An 18,568-nucleotide genomic window follows, 5' to 3' on the forward strand; every position below is an offset into this window, starting at 1 on the left:
CAAGTGATGAAGAAATGCTGATAAATACATCATTGTTCTGTGGCTTTAAGTCGGCTGGAATGACGGTAAATTTATAGTTATCAAGCTACATATAATACAAAGTGCCTAATGACCTTGACAGTCACCTGGAATAAGCAACATTGAATATAAAGGTTATAGGGTAAGTAGCTTTCAAGTGTCATGAAAATGAAAGTGTGACATTGATAGTTAGGCTTACGTGATAGGTTTTAAGCACTTGGGAGGTCAGTCAGTGTTAATATATGCATACCATCCAATTGTCATTCTATACTTATAACTCTTACCAATGGAAAATAAACAACTTCATTCTGAAAATTTTTTAATTTCCTATAAAACTAAACTAAATTTTACCTTCTCCCCATGGAGGAATGCAAGACCATGAGGCTATGAAATAAACAATTTCAGAGATGCATCATTGGACTCTTCAATCCATGAAGAAAATTTGATTCTACACTGACTAGATTTTTGAAATTTGAGTCAATTTGACATATAGGCCCTTCCCTCAGGCTACTTAGATGTGGGCACCATTATGGTTCTTCTTTAGCCTTGGAAGGTTTCAGCAAAATTTCACCAACGATATCAGATAAAAGGTGATCACAATTGGTCACCATGAGACATAAGGCATTGAATTAATATTGTAAGTCTGTAACAAAGAAAAATCTCACAAAAACCGTCAACATTTCCAATGTTCTTTTAAAATAATCTGACATGATAATCAGCAGTGTATTTGATCTATATGTTGATTCATATAATCTAAGCATCTAATGGATGTGAAAAGGTAGGGGTCACCTGCCCGACCACATGGATTTACCCTGGGTACTCCGTTTCCTCCCAACCTAAGACCCTTTGTGTGCTTCCATCTGAGCCAACAAGAGTGATTCATAGAAGTTGGAAAAACTTGCTTCACAATTAATGTAAAATAAATCAGGTTGATTATTTTATTACTGGTCACTTAGAAATAGTAGACATTTTATAATACTGTTTTTCTGATTTTATTTCTAATTACTAATTATATATTTGAACAGAAAGATAACAATTCCAGGGAAAAAAGTAAAACAGAACGACAGAAATTTCAATGGAAATGATGTCATTGAATCTATTACAACATGCTGCAGCGTAATAGTGCCAATAAAAGAATGAGCATATAGAAATTCTTAATGTAGTTTTATCAGAAAGATCCAAAAAGAAGCAGTCTTCGCAACAAAATACTGCAAACTGACTTTTCTGTGTGATTCATCAAATACAAAATCACAAAAACTAATTAAAACATGATAATTAGCAACAATTTTCAAGTTAAAACCTTATTCATTGATAAAACACATCATTATTTACATCTGTGCAGTTAAGTCTGAACCTAATGTACAAGGTATGTATAGCTATAATGCATAGTAACTAAATATCTGTGACAATGATTTTATTTCCATGAGTGATGGAGTCTCAAATCCTTGTTCAGACTACTAGCCTCTATCAGGGGTCTGGCAAAATATTTTAAACCACCAGGCGCAGGATTGGTAGGATGAAAAATTTACTCGTCCAGATTGGAAATTTACTCGTTCGGATTGGAAATTTACTCGTCCAAATTCAGCTATGAAATGGTGACTTAATCAGCGAGGATGTGACATGTGACTTTTTTTCTATTTTTATTTAAGAACGAGGGCACCTGACATCAGTATGACAGCTGGAAAATGACTAAGGTATTCCGAATGCTATATTTGACGTCATGGGACTTCCGTTGTAATCGAAAGTTAGAGAGCAGACTGGAATATTTTGTTTTCAAAGTACCGTAAACACCTTTCTTTGTTTTAAATTTTCTTTACATTTTTATTGAAATTTAAGTTGTAACATTAATATCATTGGAAAAAAGTACTCGTCCGACGGACGATTGAAAAAAATAAATCTGGTTGTCCGAGACAATTTTCACTTGTCCATGAGGACCGCACGAGTGCTTTTCCGGACACCTGTCTATACCATGCCATACACTGTAAAAGCATTAAAATAACTTTGATCCACTTTCACAATGTATGAAAATAGTACTGAATTAATTTGAAAGTTAGCAAGGCTGCTTTAATCACCACATTTGAAATTAATAAAGTATTGAAAGTTATGGTCAATGATCATGGTCTTTAAATGACCCTACTTACTAATTAGAGATGAAGCTTTATACAAGGTTTATACATCATTGTTTACAAAAGTAAATTTCCTTGAACTTGTATTGCTGAAATCACAACAGTCTGTAACTGTGAAAGAAAACACATTTACAGTAGTTGTAATTTCATATTCAGTGATTGAAAATTTTGTGTTGTTTATCCCTTGACAATGACCTTGCATTTTTGTGCTGGTACTGAAATATTTTCACAATTTCTAAAATTACTTTTCACACACCATTGTGCTATTTCCATAGGGATTAAGAAAACTTAACCGTTAAAGACTTTTCCTGAACGCATAGCCCAATAGCTCTCAACTCTTCCTCCAAACCAATCATTTATCAGGTTTTGTTTTTGTACAGTTCACTGTTAATTTACATCAGAACCACATAACACCAGAAAGAGTTCCCAACTAGAAGATTTAATTAAATAAACCAAACTTTTAAAGTCATACTTTAACTAGCATGTAAAATTCTTGTTTCTATTAAAAAATCATCAACATGGTAATTTACATGTTTGTTACATTTCTGACAGAAACTCTTGTATATGATTGTGAAATAGGTTGGTTACAAGTTTTTCATCTGCATGCATCTATCTTCCTAATGCTTGATGTCTTCCTGCTGTCAGTGTTCTGTCAATGTGTTTGTTTTGGGCAGCACTGAATTGTCTCCTTATGGAATTAATGGTTGTTATAAATGAGTTTACAGGCAAACATCACATTGCTTACATTTACCTTCACTACATTGTGATGTAACTGTTATATGCTGATTTCAATCTGATTTAGAAATATACTAAAAAAAATTATTCCTTGTCAACAGTAAATAGCAAAATTCATTTAGAGGGTGTATTGTCACCATTTCTGTGGTAACTCTAATCAGGCTGAAATGGTCACAAGCTGAATATCATTTAGGACACGTAATATTACATGTTTTCTTGATACCTTACATAGTCACATCACTGTGCAAGAAGACAAGTTCCACTTAATTTGCTGCAGAATGTTTTACTAGGAGTACATTCCCCTATCTTAAGCATACGACATTCTAGTATAGAGTTACTTCCCTTGACAAGGGACTTTTTCTAATTTCAAAGCACTACATAGTCATTCCTGGAAAGCAACATTTGCAAAGTGAAGGACTTAGGTCCTGAAGATCATCTATGTAGTTACTATTTTTCCCTTTTATTTTTACCCGATTTTTAACTCTCATATAAACTAACTTTGTAAAAATGAATGAGAACTGATTTTTATGAAATTTTATGCCAAATAAAATGAGCAAGTAATACATGACAGTGACAATCGTAACTAAGTACATATACATGTATGGTATTCCCTAACCTAGACATTTAACGTTATCTCATCTCAATAATTCTGTAATATTGATTTACAGTGGAAAATACTGATTATTAAAACATACACTTCTTTTTAGGCAAGGTCAACTACCTTAAAATGACCAAAATCCTAAGTAAATCACTTTATTACTTACTCATTACATTCCTTGGAAAGTTGAGATGGAATTTGGTATTTACAGTCAAAGATCATGGTAAGAGTTTCGCTGTCACTAGCCTCATGGAATGGGGGACTACCACACACTAGCATGTACAGGAGGACACCAAGACTCCACACATCTGTAAAGAGAAGCATGTATATAAGTCAAGTTAACAGTTCCTAATATGCCAAGATAAAGAGTCACAAAATATACAACTATATCATTACAACTTTTTATGATTATTAAAATCATCAGGTACCTGTAATCACAACTTATAGGATTTAATTTTTATAAGGAAATCTGGACTGCAGTTTTTAAGAAATTTTCAGAATTGTCATGAAACGACACACTACAATAATCTGTCATTTTAGATTGACTCATACATGTATATCTTAGATATGATCCTTCATTTTCTTTCTTTTTTTTCATCTAGTAATATCTTGTTTTATAATCTGTATAGCTAATTACAATGTAAAGACAAAGAGAAACCTCTAATGGGATTTGAGAATGATCTTATCTTAATGTTTCAATTCACAAAAAGAAAAAAGTAATAATGAAACTTTAAACTCTTAAAATGTGCAATGTAGAGGATTTCTAAGATCCTGAACTAGAAACAAACTTAAAATAAGTAAGAAAGTTACCCAAGAAAAAAAGGCATAATCCCTTAAACAGTCTTATCTATTAGTAATTGAGATTTTTTCATTTAACACTAATTAGGGTTATGAAATATTATATTACCATAATAACCATCAACAAGTCCATGTCTTGTAATAAACCCATCTATATCTATTTTCACTGTCCTGAAATAAGCCCAGTCTTGGTTTCAACTTAGGATCTGAATTTTGTCATTTTCACTTACTTCAGGATAAACACTATCTAGATAAATGCCTATGATAATCAACTACATATCTGATGATTTTAACTCCTCCAAGAGAAAGATTTCAAACATCAATGTCCTTTTATATATCAAACATCAATGTCCTTTTATATATCAAATAAGTTTATTTCTGTATGACCCCAATATTAAGATTTTCAATTGTATCTTAACAAATAAAAGTAGAGATATATAATTATTTATCATACATCAATGAAATATAATGGATTTTACAGGGAAGACCAAATGTAGGTTTTAGATAAATTGCATATGACAATTAAGAATGACCCCCATACAAATCCATACTGACAACTACCACACTCATTGTAGTACAGCAATTGTCTAAATATTATTTTGGTATTGCTATAAATATCGCTGGAAACAGGCAATGAAAATTTCCTGTTTGTATGCTATGTGTATACATGTATATAATTAGATCTTTGTAACCGCATAAGCTTGAATATGGCAGAATCAGGATACTGTCATCACCACAGGCACATCAGTATAACTGATTATGGGTCAGGTGAGATCAGATGTATTTTTAACAATTTTTAAAAAACATTTTCAGCTTGTTATCTTCAAAGCTGTTAAACTTTCTATGCACAGCCCTTTTCCTGTACCAACAAATACATATGGTAACACTACCCACATAATGCTTTAATCAGAAAACAATTTTCCTTTTATAAACCTTATTTTATTTTCATTTCATCGATAACTCTCGTATCATTAAATGAAACATAATTTTGTATTTCTTAAAACAGCAAACCAGTCTGTGCCCGCATCCTTTTTGCTGACAAAATATCACTGGCTGTTGATGGGACAACAAGAGCCAGCAAACAAACCCAGAAGAAGAGTTAAACAATAGAGCTATTGTTTTTATTATTCAAATTAGTATGTTTGTACTACATGTACACTCAATGAACTGAATATGACTATAATCAGTCTAAAAAATGTTTGTAGGTGTGCTGTGGCTCTATTAAAATATATTTCACAATTTTCAAACAAGGCTAATTGCCTTGAAATTGTATTTTTTCAAGATTTTGGGGGAAAGAAAGGGTCTCAGATCAAACCATATGTATTTAAGATCTGTAACTAATTTAGATCATTCTATGTGCCAATGGCACCTACAGACACATAGATCCTAACACTTGGCAATGCTACAATATATCTATCACAGTTTGGTACCATACAAGTGCCCATATAACATATGTGCAAGTTGTTGGAGGTTGTACTTGTCACTAAGAATGTTGATAGAACCTGACACAAGGCTACATGTCCAACTCTTGCAACAAGCGAGCTCCCAACAGCTACTGTTGATACAAGGTTAAACTCAAGGTCAAAGTATATATCTATACAGTGTATATATAAATCATATCACTACTTCCACAAGTATGATCAGTTCGGAATCTTCTTCTACAGTACTACACCAAATGAAGGTCATTGAGTACATCTAGCATAAATATAATCTCCAGTCCTTTACATACAAAAGATCTTGGAGAGAGATTATCAAATCAAGGGTTTCACCCAACTTGGCACCTCTATCTGGCCAAGCATAACACTAATCTGAAAACAACCACAGCATGGTGTAAAAACATGTTCTGTATTTAGATGACCGATTCTGTGACCAGACCAAACAAGAGAAAATGGTATAGAATGCCGGCAAAGTGATCCATGCACTCGATATCTCCAACAAACACTTTCTACCTCACACTATAGTGTCTTCTAGATCTATTGAGTTTTCCAGTGGAGCAAGGCTAGGACCTGACAATGTTCAAACACCAGTAAATCACAAATAAGCATTGATCTGCAGCACTTTGTGTCTCTTTTCCTGATCTAATTTGTATCTATGTTCCCTATGGTATCTGAAAGCAGCATTACGCATTAGATTTTACCCTAAATATTTTTCTTTTAAATATCTTAAGTGTGTCAAACACTGCTTTCAATGAAAACATTCTTACTTATATAACTTATCAATCAGGAACTGGACAAAAATAGGTACAATGTTGTTGGATATCTGTTTGCTAATTATTGGAAATACCTTAAGGGCAGTCCATCCCTTCTCATCTTATGGGATAAAACTTGATAAACAACTTTTATTTTAATTGTACAAACACTTACACCACAATAAGCACAGACACTGTAAGTGGCCACAGTACATATAGATCCAGATCTTTTCACACAGTAAATAAAAAATAGATATAGAAATGGATCAAACACATTTCTATCTACAATGTTTGTTTACATCATTCATATTTTCGTTTTAGGTCTACTATCTATGTAATTGGTCATACTAAATATCATTTGTGCATTTCTTAAATAAAAAATGTGACCTTTTTCTGACAGTTTTGCAAAATGTACAACCCTTTCTTTGTATGGAAACAAGCTACACTTGCACAATTGTGATAACATATGGTAATTTATATGTAAACTAGCTTTTACTCGGGAGCACAAGTGACACTTTTTTTTCTCTCTATTAACTTATTTAATTCAATGGCAATGTTGAGTGTTAAATAATTGATTGTGTTCAATTACAGGAAAACAAAAACTATATATGTAACAATACAAACAATATTTAACAATACAAACAATATGTAACAATACAAACAATATTTAACAATACAAACAATATGTAACAATACTAACAATATTTAACAATACAAACAATATGTAACAATACAAACAATATTTAACAATACAAACAATGTACCTAACTACCATACCAAATGTATTTCTTGATACTCCAAACTTTTAAAACAAAACCTACAATTCTGGACACTCTTAAACTTATTTGTAGTTGTGCATAAACATTTACACTATACATGCAAATGTGTAACTGCAGAAGACAGTCCCGTGCACTATGACAGTAAGAATAAAGACCAACAGACATGATAAAAACTCACTAAGAGCTATTTATATTTAATGAAAACAGGAAGAAAAAGGAAGAAACCTTTGTTCTTTTCCCTTACACTTGGACAATGATAAAAGCTAAAAACCAAGGAATCTACAATATTGGTCAATAACACAATCTTTAAATAGTCAGGTTGCATACATATTGCTCAGCAACCAAATCAGTGCCTAATCAATGTCTCTTTGCAAATCAGTGCTGAACTTTATCACAATCAATATTACAGGGCTGAAAACTTAGACCATCTGAGGATACAAGTTGTCTGGTAGTATGAATTACAAAGTAGACATCTATGGACATAAGAGTATTCTCCAGGGTCCAATAAGAAATGGTCAACCACAAATAGTGTGGGTGCAGAAGAATCAACACAGATGTACAAAACAATTTCATTATCTAAAAATAGAGGAGTGGCTGAAAGAACAGATTTTACCCTTGGATGTTAATCCCTTGTGCTGTCAAGGTACATTTTTTATGTGATCTGTAGTATTCAAATTGCACCCCGTTGTTGATGGACTCAAGGAATAAAGGATTTGTGTGTAGATATCAATGATACAGAAACACTGTTGCATGAAAGTTCTTCTTTTTATCTGTATTTGTTCATCACATTCTCTACTTTGTGATGCTGAATCAGAACAGCATAAGATGTATAACAATTTAGATTTAAAGATCTTGTTTTTACTTCAGAAGATGTGGACTATATTAATATCACTGTTTAAGATTAAAAGACCAGCTATATGTATATATCTAGAACATAGGAAACTATAAGTGATCTCAATCATTTCTAAGTAACTTGTCATCTGTTACACGTAAAGGGTATATTGTGTGAACTCAGTTTGTAGCAATTTCTAAATGTAAATCTGAGTGCAACTTCTCACACCAACCCCAATATATATAAGTGAAACATTTACACCTATGTGTACTTCTGTATTATTTTGTTTTAAAAGATATAATTTTGGATTCTACAGTATACTGTCTTACCCTGAACTACAGACTGTTATCAGATTTCCTTGTCAGATCATGTCATATCAACAAATGTATAATGTCAATGATGTTAATACTGAGACAACAACAAAGTTGTACAGGTCAGCAAGGCCATAAAGATAATCCTTTCCCCGAGATAGGCAGATCCCAACACTTGGTAAAAACTTGGCAAGCATCCGGTTTAGAATGTTCATCATCAGACTGAGAATACTTCTATCTCACCTCCACAGGGGAGCAACATTCTAGTACTGTCACTGCCCCACACATTCTTAACCAGATTCTAAACTGGGCGAGAACATTTTTTCAGGGGCACATTTTTCTGACAAATGTAATTCAACCATATATCCATATCATTATATTTGGAACGAAATTTACACAAGTCCCAAAATTAGTATCCTACCCTTCAGCACCAGATATCTATACAATGTACATATACGTTGATGTCAATAAACAGAAATAAATGATCAGACTCTTTGAAGAACTTTTATCCAACAATCTAAATGGAAACGACATTGCATTTATCTCAACCTTTAAGGATTGGTGATGCAATTTATAATTAAGATTTTGTACATTACACATCACAAAACTGTTAGGTAAATGAAAATCCCTTCTAAACAAACAACCAATGACTTGAGGAGGCCTTCATACCTAAGGAGAGCCCTGCAATGTTTTTATTCCTGTTAATACAAGTTGCTTACCATATAATGCCAAATCTAGTCATCTTTTTAGGGGAAGGTGGCGGTGGCTTAGCAATATTTTCAAAACCTCAAACTTTGTCCTGTTTGGTACTATTTTTACAAGTCAGATACATATCATGTACCAAATTAAATATATTTCACTTTGATCGGAAGGTTAAAAATAGGAACTGCTAATCCTATATATATCACCAAACAGATACAGATTTGCCATATGCATGCATGTTAGTGTTGGGTGTAGCAATCTGTATAACAGATCTGGTCCAATTTTCCGCCACATATAAACACAAACCTACAAATGGCCAATACCAATACCTGGTTTCATCAACAGTTAACGCGTTATCTTTTTCAATAGAGCCACTTGCCCAATTGCCTGGCTTTAGTTTCATGTAAACAACAGTAATATAATTCAGCCAATGTCTATTGATAGCTACAATTTGTATATAGCACATGAAATTCTGTGCTTATTCTAATTGTTGCCAGCAATGCAAAGAATATATTATATATAAATTCTTCATTCTTTCTAATGTTGCTATATCAAATGTTCTGTATATTGATAGCAACATTAGAAGGAATACAGAATTTATATATCAAATGTTCTGTACACTGATAGCAACATTAGAAGGAATACAGAATTTATATATCAAATGTTCTGTACACTGATAGCAACATTAGAAGGAATACAGAATTTATATATCAAATGTTCTGTACACTGATAGCAACATTAGAAGGAATACAGAATTTATATATCAAATGTTCTGTACACTGATAGCAACATTAGAAGGAATACAGAATTTATATATCAAATGTTCTGTACACTATAGCAACATTAGAAGGAATACAGAATTTATATATCAAATGTTCTGTACACTGATAGCAACATTAGAAGGAATACAGAATTTATATATCAAATGTTCTGTACACTGATAGCAACATTAGAAGAATACAGAATTTATATATCAAATGTTCTGTACACTGATAGCAACATTAGAAGGAATACAGAATTTATATATCAAATGTTCTGTACACTGATAGCAACATTAGAAGGAATACAGAATTTATATATCAAATGTTCTGTACACTGATAGCAACATTAGAAGGAATACAGAATTTATATATCAAATGTTCTGTACACTGATAGCAACATTAGAAGGAACACTGATAGCAACATTAGAAGGAATACAGAATTTATAATATCTATATTTACAACACATATAGTCATCATTTTAATAAAAGTATAAATAAAAACAGAAATTATGATTTAATAAACTCTGAAGGAAGCATACAGTGAGTGCATCTGTAGAATTGTTTGGGGTACTGAGACATTTCATGATCTGTCCATTTATTGTGTCCAATAAAGGATAATAAGATCCAGCTGCCATTCAAGGAATGTCCTGTCAATGTTCAATGTTTTTGAGGTGGCCTGTCATTGTCATGTATGACAGGAATGTTATAAGATTTCACTCACAGATAAGCGGGTTGGCAGAGAGAACCTTATCCTAATATCTAATAGTTGTGACAATGTCCTGCATTGACAACTTAGTTTAGTTTTTCTCTGAATCTGCATATCATTGTCATTCACAACAACTCTGGTAAACATACTACATTTGGCAGCAATTTAGCCAAAAAAGTATGAAATAAGGACTAATTAGTTCTAAGAAAATACCTCCAATCTCACAACTGACAGTTTCAGAAGGCGTCTGACATCACCTTTGATTAAATTATGCAATGGAATGGTGAAAAAACGAAATGTTTACCGGATAACCAACTTAGACTAATTACGGAAACATAACAAGATAACTAGCCTTCAGCGTTGAATTCTGTCGTAGGATGTTAAAAGCATTGTACTGTACTCCCACTGATTCATATGCTGTTCAATTTTAAAATACAAATATATAACAAATTGAGATTGATAGACTGGAAAAAAATTTAAGTTTATCATACACTTCCACCAAAACCAACTACAAAACATATGTATAGAGATATGTCAATGAGTGTAACAAATCTACTAGTGCAGCACATCCTTAACTTTATTCTAAAGCACATTCTTGCATTTTCACCTCCCAGTAAATCTTTCTCACATGCATGGAAAGAAAGAGTATTTACTGAGGTGTAAGTAAGTGCTCATATGATGGCCTAGTTACAAGTTAAGATGAATGTGGTTAAATTATGAAAAGATTAACATTGCTGAGTACAAAATATACCCAATATGGCATAATGTACATAATAAAGAAACTAATAAGATGTTATAGTCAATGAGATGAGGCGTGGATAGGGAGAGATTTGAACAGGCTAATGTCTGCATTTGCATTTTGCTTTGTCAAAATGGTATCTTCACCTACACCTAATACACCATGAACAGACAGGACACTCAAATGATATATGTCTCAACAATCCGGACCTCATACCTTAAGATATATGCAGCACATACCATTACACATTTCACCTTCAAATAAGGCAAAATGCATAGAAAATGACACGTGAAATATCTAATTTATTCATAGATTATAGACATATATATATTGCCATATGAATTCATCTTTAAAAAACTAATAATAACGTTTTATCAGAAGTTACAGGAGATTACCTGCATGTAGACACAGACATCACAAATTTAAAGAACTTTTGCCACACTACCAAATTCTGTGACATTCAAATATTCTCATTTCAAGCTGATCTTCAGAACCCTTAAGTTATATTAAAAATAATCAGTTTCAAGGAATTGAATTGGTGATCAAGGTCAAGAATTGGGAATCTTGCTTAAAAAATCCTAAAATGAATATATATGTACCCGGTAATGTAATAACACAATGTTAGTTAGAAACTTTGTAGTGTTTTATGCCAGATGTAAACATCCAAAACTATATGCTGTTATTTTTTAAAGACAATCTTTCTTTTTATCATCATAATTTTTAATATGAGCTCATTTTTGGATAAACTATAGTACATATACTATACTACTAATGCTGAAGGTACGTACATGTCAAAATGTAAAGTGTATAAAATCAAGTGTGCTTCAAACAGAATCAAAACACATTAAATATAGAAAAATTATAATGGGTAGGGCTTATTTAAGTAAATGTGTCAAACAACATCACATAGACCAGGATTTGAAGTTGAACCTAAAAGATCCTACTCTAGACTGACACTCTCAGCAAAAAACTTGTCGTTCACATTTCTGTTGTCCCTACAGTTACACAATGAGAGTAATACAATGTAAAATGTATTAAGGACTTATAATTCCAACACCTGCCCATAATTCAAAACCTGGACCACTATATTTGTTTTTTTTTTGCTAGATTTATCGCCTTGCAAACAGCCAATGTAATCCTAAAGTGGAAAGATATTTTGTAGTAGCTGGTGGCTACCTCACTATACAACATGCTGGAGGCCTGCTGCATGCTATAACATTCAGAGCAACCGGAATAAAGAGTCTTGCCTAAGGACACATCCACATAGTGCAGGACATTCAAGGCTCTTGTAACTCCTGAGAAACATAAACCACCCTGAGAAGGCATTGAACCATACATCTCAGATCTTGGTCTTGATGTTATAAAGTGTGTTGCCACCAACTGACATACTGCATTTCCTTTGACCCCAACTGAACTCCAGATCAGAGTACCCGAAGTCAACTTATACAATGATTTAAGTAGATAATAAACACATATATACCACTACTTGCCAATACTAAACTATCTTTGTGTAGGAAGTATTTAATTAGTTATATCTGGCACATCAAAATTGCATGTACACATTCAGTGTACTGTGTGTAACTTCTATATGATAATCCTTCATGTATGCCAGTCTGGGTGGGGTGTTATACATCACCGCATATCCCGATTTTAACAGTATCCTATAATAGCTATCATTTCGGTCATTTTCTTTTTAAACGAGTGACAAATTTACTCATACATTGTTACCAGTAAGAGTTATATCGATAACACCTGGAAAATTGCGAACAGGTGTTTTTCCAAGCCGAACTTTATTGATGTTTATAAATAACAGGAAGTGAATTTTTTCCACTTCCGGTATGATAAACACTCGGTAATAAGCATATTTTTCATACTTCTTGTCACGTAATGTTAACTTACCAACAGCTGGGGCATCATATGAATCTCCTAGAAGAATTTCGGGGGCTGAATATGCCAGTGATCCACACGATGTTTCTAAATTTGAACCAGGTTTAAACTGATTACTGAAACCGAAATCGGTCACCTTCACTATTCCTAACTTCTCGAAAAATACTACGTTCTCAGGTTTCAGATCTCTGTGTACAACATGTAGGTCATGGCAATAAGATACGGCTTCAACAATTTGTCTAAAATATCGTCTGGCAACTTTTTCCTCTAGTCCTTTATTATGTTTCATGATGTAGTCGTACATATCTCCACCATCTCCCAACTCCAGAATCAAGTACAATTTAGTTTGTGTATCGATCACCTCATAAAGCCGGACAACGTTAGGGTGTTGAACAAGCTTCATACACCTTACTTCTTGGAATAAATGAGCCTTTGAAACATCATCTAATTTAGTTTTATCGATGACTTTTACCGCTACTTTCTCGCCGGTGAAAACATGTCTTGCAAGTTTGACTACGGCAAAATGGCCTCGGCCGATCGTATCCTCCATGTCATACAAGCCTGCGATTTTGCCATCGAAATCTTCTCTGTGTCTCCGTGAAGCCATGTTCTTTCCTTATTTCCTTTGACTAATTACAAAACTGGTATCTTACTTAGTCCATCGCGTTGCTAGTGCAAGATCATGCTGACAGTTGCTAACCGTTCTATGAATACACTCCATTTTCGGTAGTATCTGTTGCGCACAGCCATTTGCGCATTACGTCACCAAAAATGCGAACTCGAATGTGAATGAACAAGAGGGCAAAATATGAGAGGTCATTATCTAGGCCAAAATTTGGTTTTTACCATTTAGGTTATTGTTACTGGGAATATATAGTATACTTACAATTAATTCAAAATAATGATATCATTATGAACGAAAGTATCACTTTATTTGCTACAAGGGATCTATTTTTAGTATCTGAAATAAGTTACTTTTAATCCGATAAACACTACAGTTGCAAGTCTTCAGAGTATTTTTTTTATACTTTTGTCTCAATTTAACTAAATCAACATCCGCACTGGTATGTTAACTCCTCTGAGGTAAATATATACCTATGTTTCTTACAAATTTCAATACTAATTGGTTTACTCTTGGCGATGCAGATGGATTTATTTCCCATATTTACCTATTTCGAAACAAATTTATTTATTCTAATTTTTGCCAATATGCTTATAAATGCAAAATGAAATCAGGGACGTATGAAATCAAAACCGCTTATTGTAACACAAACTGACCTACTGCTGACATTTAACAGTTCACCAACAATTCGCCGCCCTGGGACAATTCTATATATAAGCTTAGGTCTACATACAAAGTGAGATTGATTAGGATATGTACAACGTATGCTTTTTCATACGATATACAAATCATATTGTATATGCGGCTTGATGTTTCTGATAACGTAAATAAAACCATTATGAGCCATGGCCCGTATCAAATAATAAAATTCCGATGTCGGTACCCAGTTGATAAGCCGTCTTTAAATCGTAAATATAGTCGTAAGTAGGAGATTAATTGATTGTGTGTTGTGAGTGGTCCATAAACAGCTATAACTGATATAGATGATAAAAGCCTTACATTTTATTTTACAGCGTACATGCGCTTGTCTATTTATATCACAACCACATGAAGCAATGGTTTTTATTTAAACAGCGTATAAATTAACTTAATCAATGTTGATATTTACATTGTATTTTTAAATGTATACGTAACATGTCATGTATGAAACATAACAATTACAGAATTCGATAAATATGATATGATATCATTTAACTGTGAACTGTTGATGTCGAAAGTTATCAAGGTCTACAGATGAATCCCATGCTACAATGGACTTTTCATTTAAAGTGCTCTTTATCTAATACCTTATTGAAGTCTTTTTTAATCTATTAATTTCAATAAGTTAAATAAAGAGGTTAGTGAATGAAAATAAAAACCAGTTACATGATAATCGATAATGGTCTTTTTGATACGAGGTTTAACAATTACTTCGGTGTGTAATGTAAAAGACAGAAAGCGATACTTTACTGGGAAAAGGCGGGAAAAGGCTGTAAAACTTCGTGATTTGATTTACATGTTGTCGATACTTTCCTGTCCTTTCGAGTTGTCTTTCTTATACCATGATATTTAACTGTATCCATGGAGGCCGGTGGTGTTCATGTGATTACAGAAATATCACAACACGGGCACCCCAGTCTAAAATTTGAGCTTGCCTGGCACCAACACACCACGAGACATCATTCGACGAAAGGACATATGTGTACCTCTACAGTGACTGTAGTTATACAGCAAATCAAGCCGAGAAAAATGTATATGTAATGTAGTATTCTAAAGCTGTCTGAAAATCCCTGTCTCATGTTTGATATCAAAAAGTATGAGGAATAGGCAACAGTGCCACATGTATTAGCTACGCTGTTTTGCCGACTTACATTGCACATCTGTCAAATTTCCGTAATTTTGGACAGGATGAAACGAGCTTTACGTTGGTTTCTGTAACATTTTTATGGGGCATTTCACCTGAATATGTCCTATATGAGGACGGCTGTTTAGGGAGACAGGATCATATAAAGACGACTGCCTAGGGAAACAGGGTCAAATGAGAACGTGTGTCTAGGGAGACAGGGTCATATGAGGACATGGGTCTAGGGAGACCGGGTCATATGAGGACGGCTGTCTAGGGAGACAGGGTCATATGAGGACATGTGCCTAGGGAGACAGGGTCATATGAGGACATGTATGTGCCATTGGAAACAAGGTCATCTGAGGACGGTTGTCTAGGGAGACAGGGGTCATATGAGGACATGTGTTTAGGGAGGCAGGGTCATATGAGGACATGTGTCTACGGAGACTGGGCGTTATGAGGACGGCTGTCTAGGGAGACAGGGTCATATGAGAACATGTGTCTAGGGAGACAGGGTCATATGAAGACTGATGTCTAAGGAGACAGGGTCATATGAAGACATGTATGTGCCAAGGGAAACAGGGTCATCTGAGGACGGTTGTCTAGGGAGACAGGGGTCATATGAGGACATGTGTCTAGGGAGACAGGGTCATATGAGGACGGCTGTCTAGGAAGACAGGGTCAAATGTGGACGGTTGTCTAGGGAGATACAAACAATTAACATCATATAAAGACGCCTGCCTTTAGAGACAGGGTCATATGATAATGGCTGTCTAGAGAGACAGGGTCATATGAGGACATGTGCCTAGGGAGACAGCGTCATATGAGAATGGCTGTCTAGGAAGACAGGGTCATATGAGGACATGTGCCTAGAGAGACCGGGTCATATGAGGACGTGTGTCTAGGGAGACAGGGTCATATGAGGACATGTGCCTAGGGAGACAGCGTCATATGAGAATGGCTGTCTAGGAAGACAGGGTCATATGAGGACATGTGCCTAGGGAGACCGGGTCATATGAGGACGTGTGTCTAGGGAGACAGGGTCATATGAAGACGGATGTCTAGGGAGACAGGGTCATATGAGGACGACTGTCTAGGAAGACAGGGTCATATGAGAACATGTGTCTAGGGAGACAGGGTCATATAAGGACACGTGTCTAGGGAGACAGGGTCATATGAGGACGGCTGTCTAGGGAGACAGGGTCATATGAGGACATGTATGTTCCAAGGGAATCAGGGTCATCTGAGGACGGTTGTCTAGGGACACAGGGGTCATATGAGGACATGTGTCTATGGAGACAGGGTCATATGAGAATGTCTGTCTAGGGAGACAGGGTCATATGAAGACGGATGTCTAGGGAGACAGGGTCATATGAAGACTGATGTCTAAGGAGACAGGGTCATATGAAGACGGATGTCTTGGGACACAGGGTCATATGAGAACGTGTGCCTATGGAGACAGGGTCATATGAAGACGGGTGTCTAGGGAGACAGGGTTAAATGAGGACGACTGTCTAGAAAGACAGGGTCATATGAGGACGGCTGTCTAGGGAGACAGGGTCAAATGAGGACATGTGCCTAGGGAGACCGCGCCATATGAGGACGGCTGTCTAGGGAGACAGGGTCACATGAGGACGGCTGTCTAGGGAGACAGGGTCATATGAGGACATGTGTCTAGGGAGACAGGGTCATATGATATGTGCCTAGGGAGACAGGGTCATATGAGGACATGTGCCTAGGGAGACCGGGTCATATGAGGACGTGTGTCTAGGGAGACCGGGCCATATGAGGACGGCTGTCTAGGGAGACAGGGTCACATGAGGACGGCTGTCTAGGGAGACAGGGTCAAATGAGGACATGTGCCTAGGGAGACCGCGCCATATGAGGACGGCTGTCTAGGGAGACAGGGTCATATGATATGTGCCTAGGGAGACCGGGTCATATGAGGACATGTACCTAGGGAGACCGGGTCATATGAGGACGTGTGTCTAGGGAGACCGGGCCATATGAGGACGGCTGTCTAGGGAGACAGGGTCACATGAGGACGGCTGTCTAGGGAGACAGGGTCATATGAGGACATGTGTCTAGGGAGACAGGGTCATATGATATGTGCCTAGGGAGACAGGGTCATATGAGGACATGTGCCTAGGGAGACCGGGTCATATGAGGACGTGTGTCTAGGGAGACCGGACCATATGAGGACGGCTGTCTCGGGAGACACCAACAGCCAGGGTCATATTTGGACGGGTGTCAATAGGGACATCAAATGAATGTTTAGGGCGTACCAACAGCCAGGGTCATACGGGGACGTGTGATAAGGGAGACGGGGTTACATAAGGACGGGCATATGGAGAGACACTAACAGCTAAGGTCATTTTAGGACGTATGTCTAGAGAGACACCAACAGTCGGGGTAATATGAGGACAGGTGTCTAGATAGACACCAAGAGTCAGGGTCATATGAGGACAGGTGTCTAGGGAGACAACAACAACCTGGGTCATATGAGGACAGGTGTCTAGAGAGACACCAACAGTCGGGGTCATATGAGGACAGGTGTCTAGGGAGACACCAACAGTTGGGGTAGTATGAGGACAGGTGTCTAGGGAGACACGAACAGTCGGGGTCATATGAGGATAGATGTCTAGAGAGACACCAGCAGTCGAGGTAATATGAGGACAGGTGTCTAGATAGACACCAGCAGTCGGGGTAATATGAGGACAAGTGTCTAGGGAGACACCAACAGTCGGGGTAATGTGAGGACTGGTGTCTAGAGAGACACCAACAGTCGGGGTCATTTGAGGACAGGTGTCTAGGGAGACACCAACAGTCGGGGTCATACGAGGACAGGTGTTGACAGCAAGGGTCCTTTAAGGACAGATGTCATGAGGGACACCAAGAACGGGGGTAATATCTGCAGACAGGTGTCTTGGGAGACAACAATAGA

At 35.9% G+C, this 18,568-nt stretch overlaps 1 protein-coding gene across 1 annotated transcript in view; it reads right to left on the bottom strand.

The window, feature by feature from the left end:
• LOC132560632 (SNF-related serine/threonine-protein kinase-like) overlaps window positions 1-13,874 on the bottom strand; it is a 47,935-nt gene extending 34,061 nt beyond the window's left edge. Inside the window, exons 1-2 of the mRNA XM_060225294.1 lie at window positions 13,193-13,874; window positions 3,644-3,785 (exon numbers count right to left, since the gene is read on the bottom strand). Coding sequence (XP_060081277.1) covers window positions 3,644-3,785; window positions 13,193-13,787 — 737 coding nt within the window. The 5' untranslated portion in view covers window positions 13,788-13,874. The remainder of the gene's footprint in view (window positions 1-3,643; window positions 3,786-13,192) is intronic.
• Between the last annotated feature and the right edge of the window lie 4,694 nt (window positions 13,875-18,568).

This window comes from Ylistrum balloti, unplaced genomic scaffold (genome assembly GCF_031769215.1).
Source record: "Ylistrum balloti isolate Yb309-2 unplaced genomic scaffold, AGI_CSIRO_Ybal_v1 Utg371088, whole genome shotgun sequence".
Lineage (NCBI taxonomy): Eukaryota > Metazoa > Mollusca > Bivalvia > Pectinida > Pectinidae > Ylistrum > Ylistrum balloti.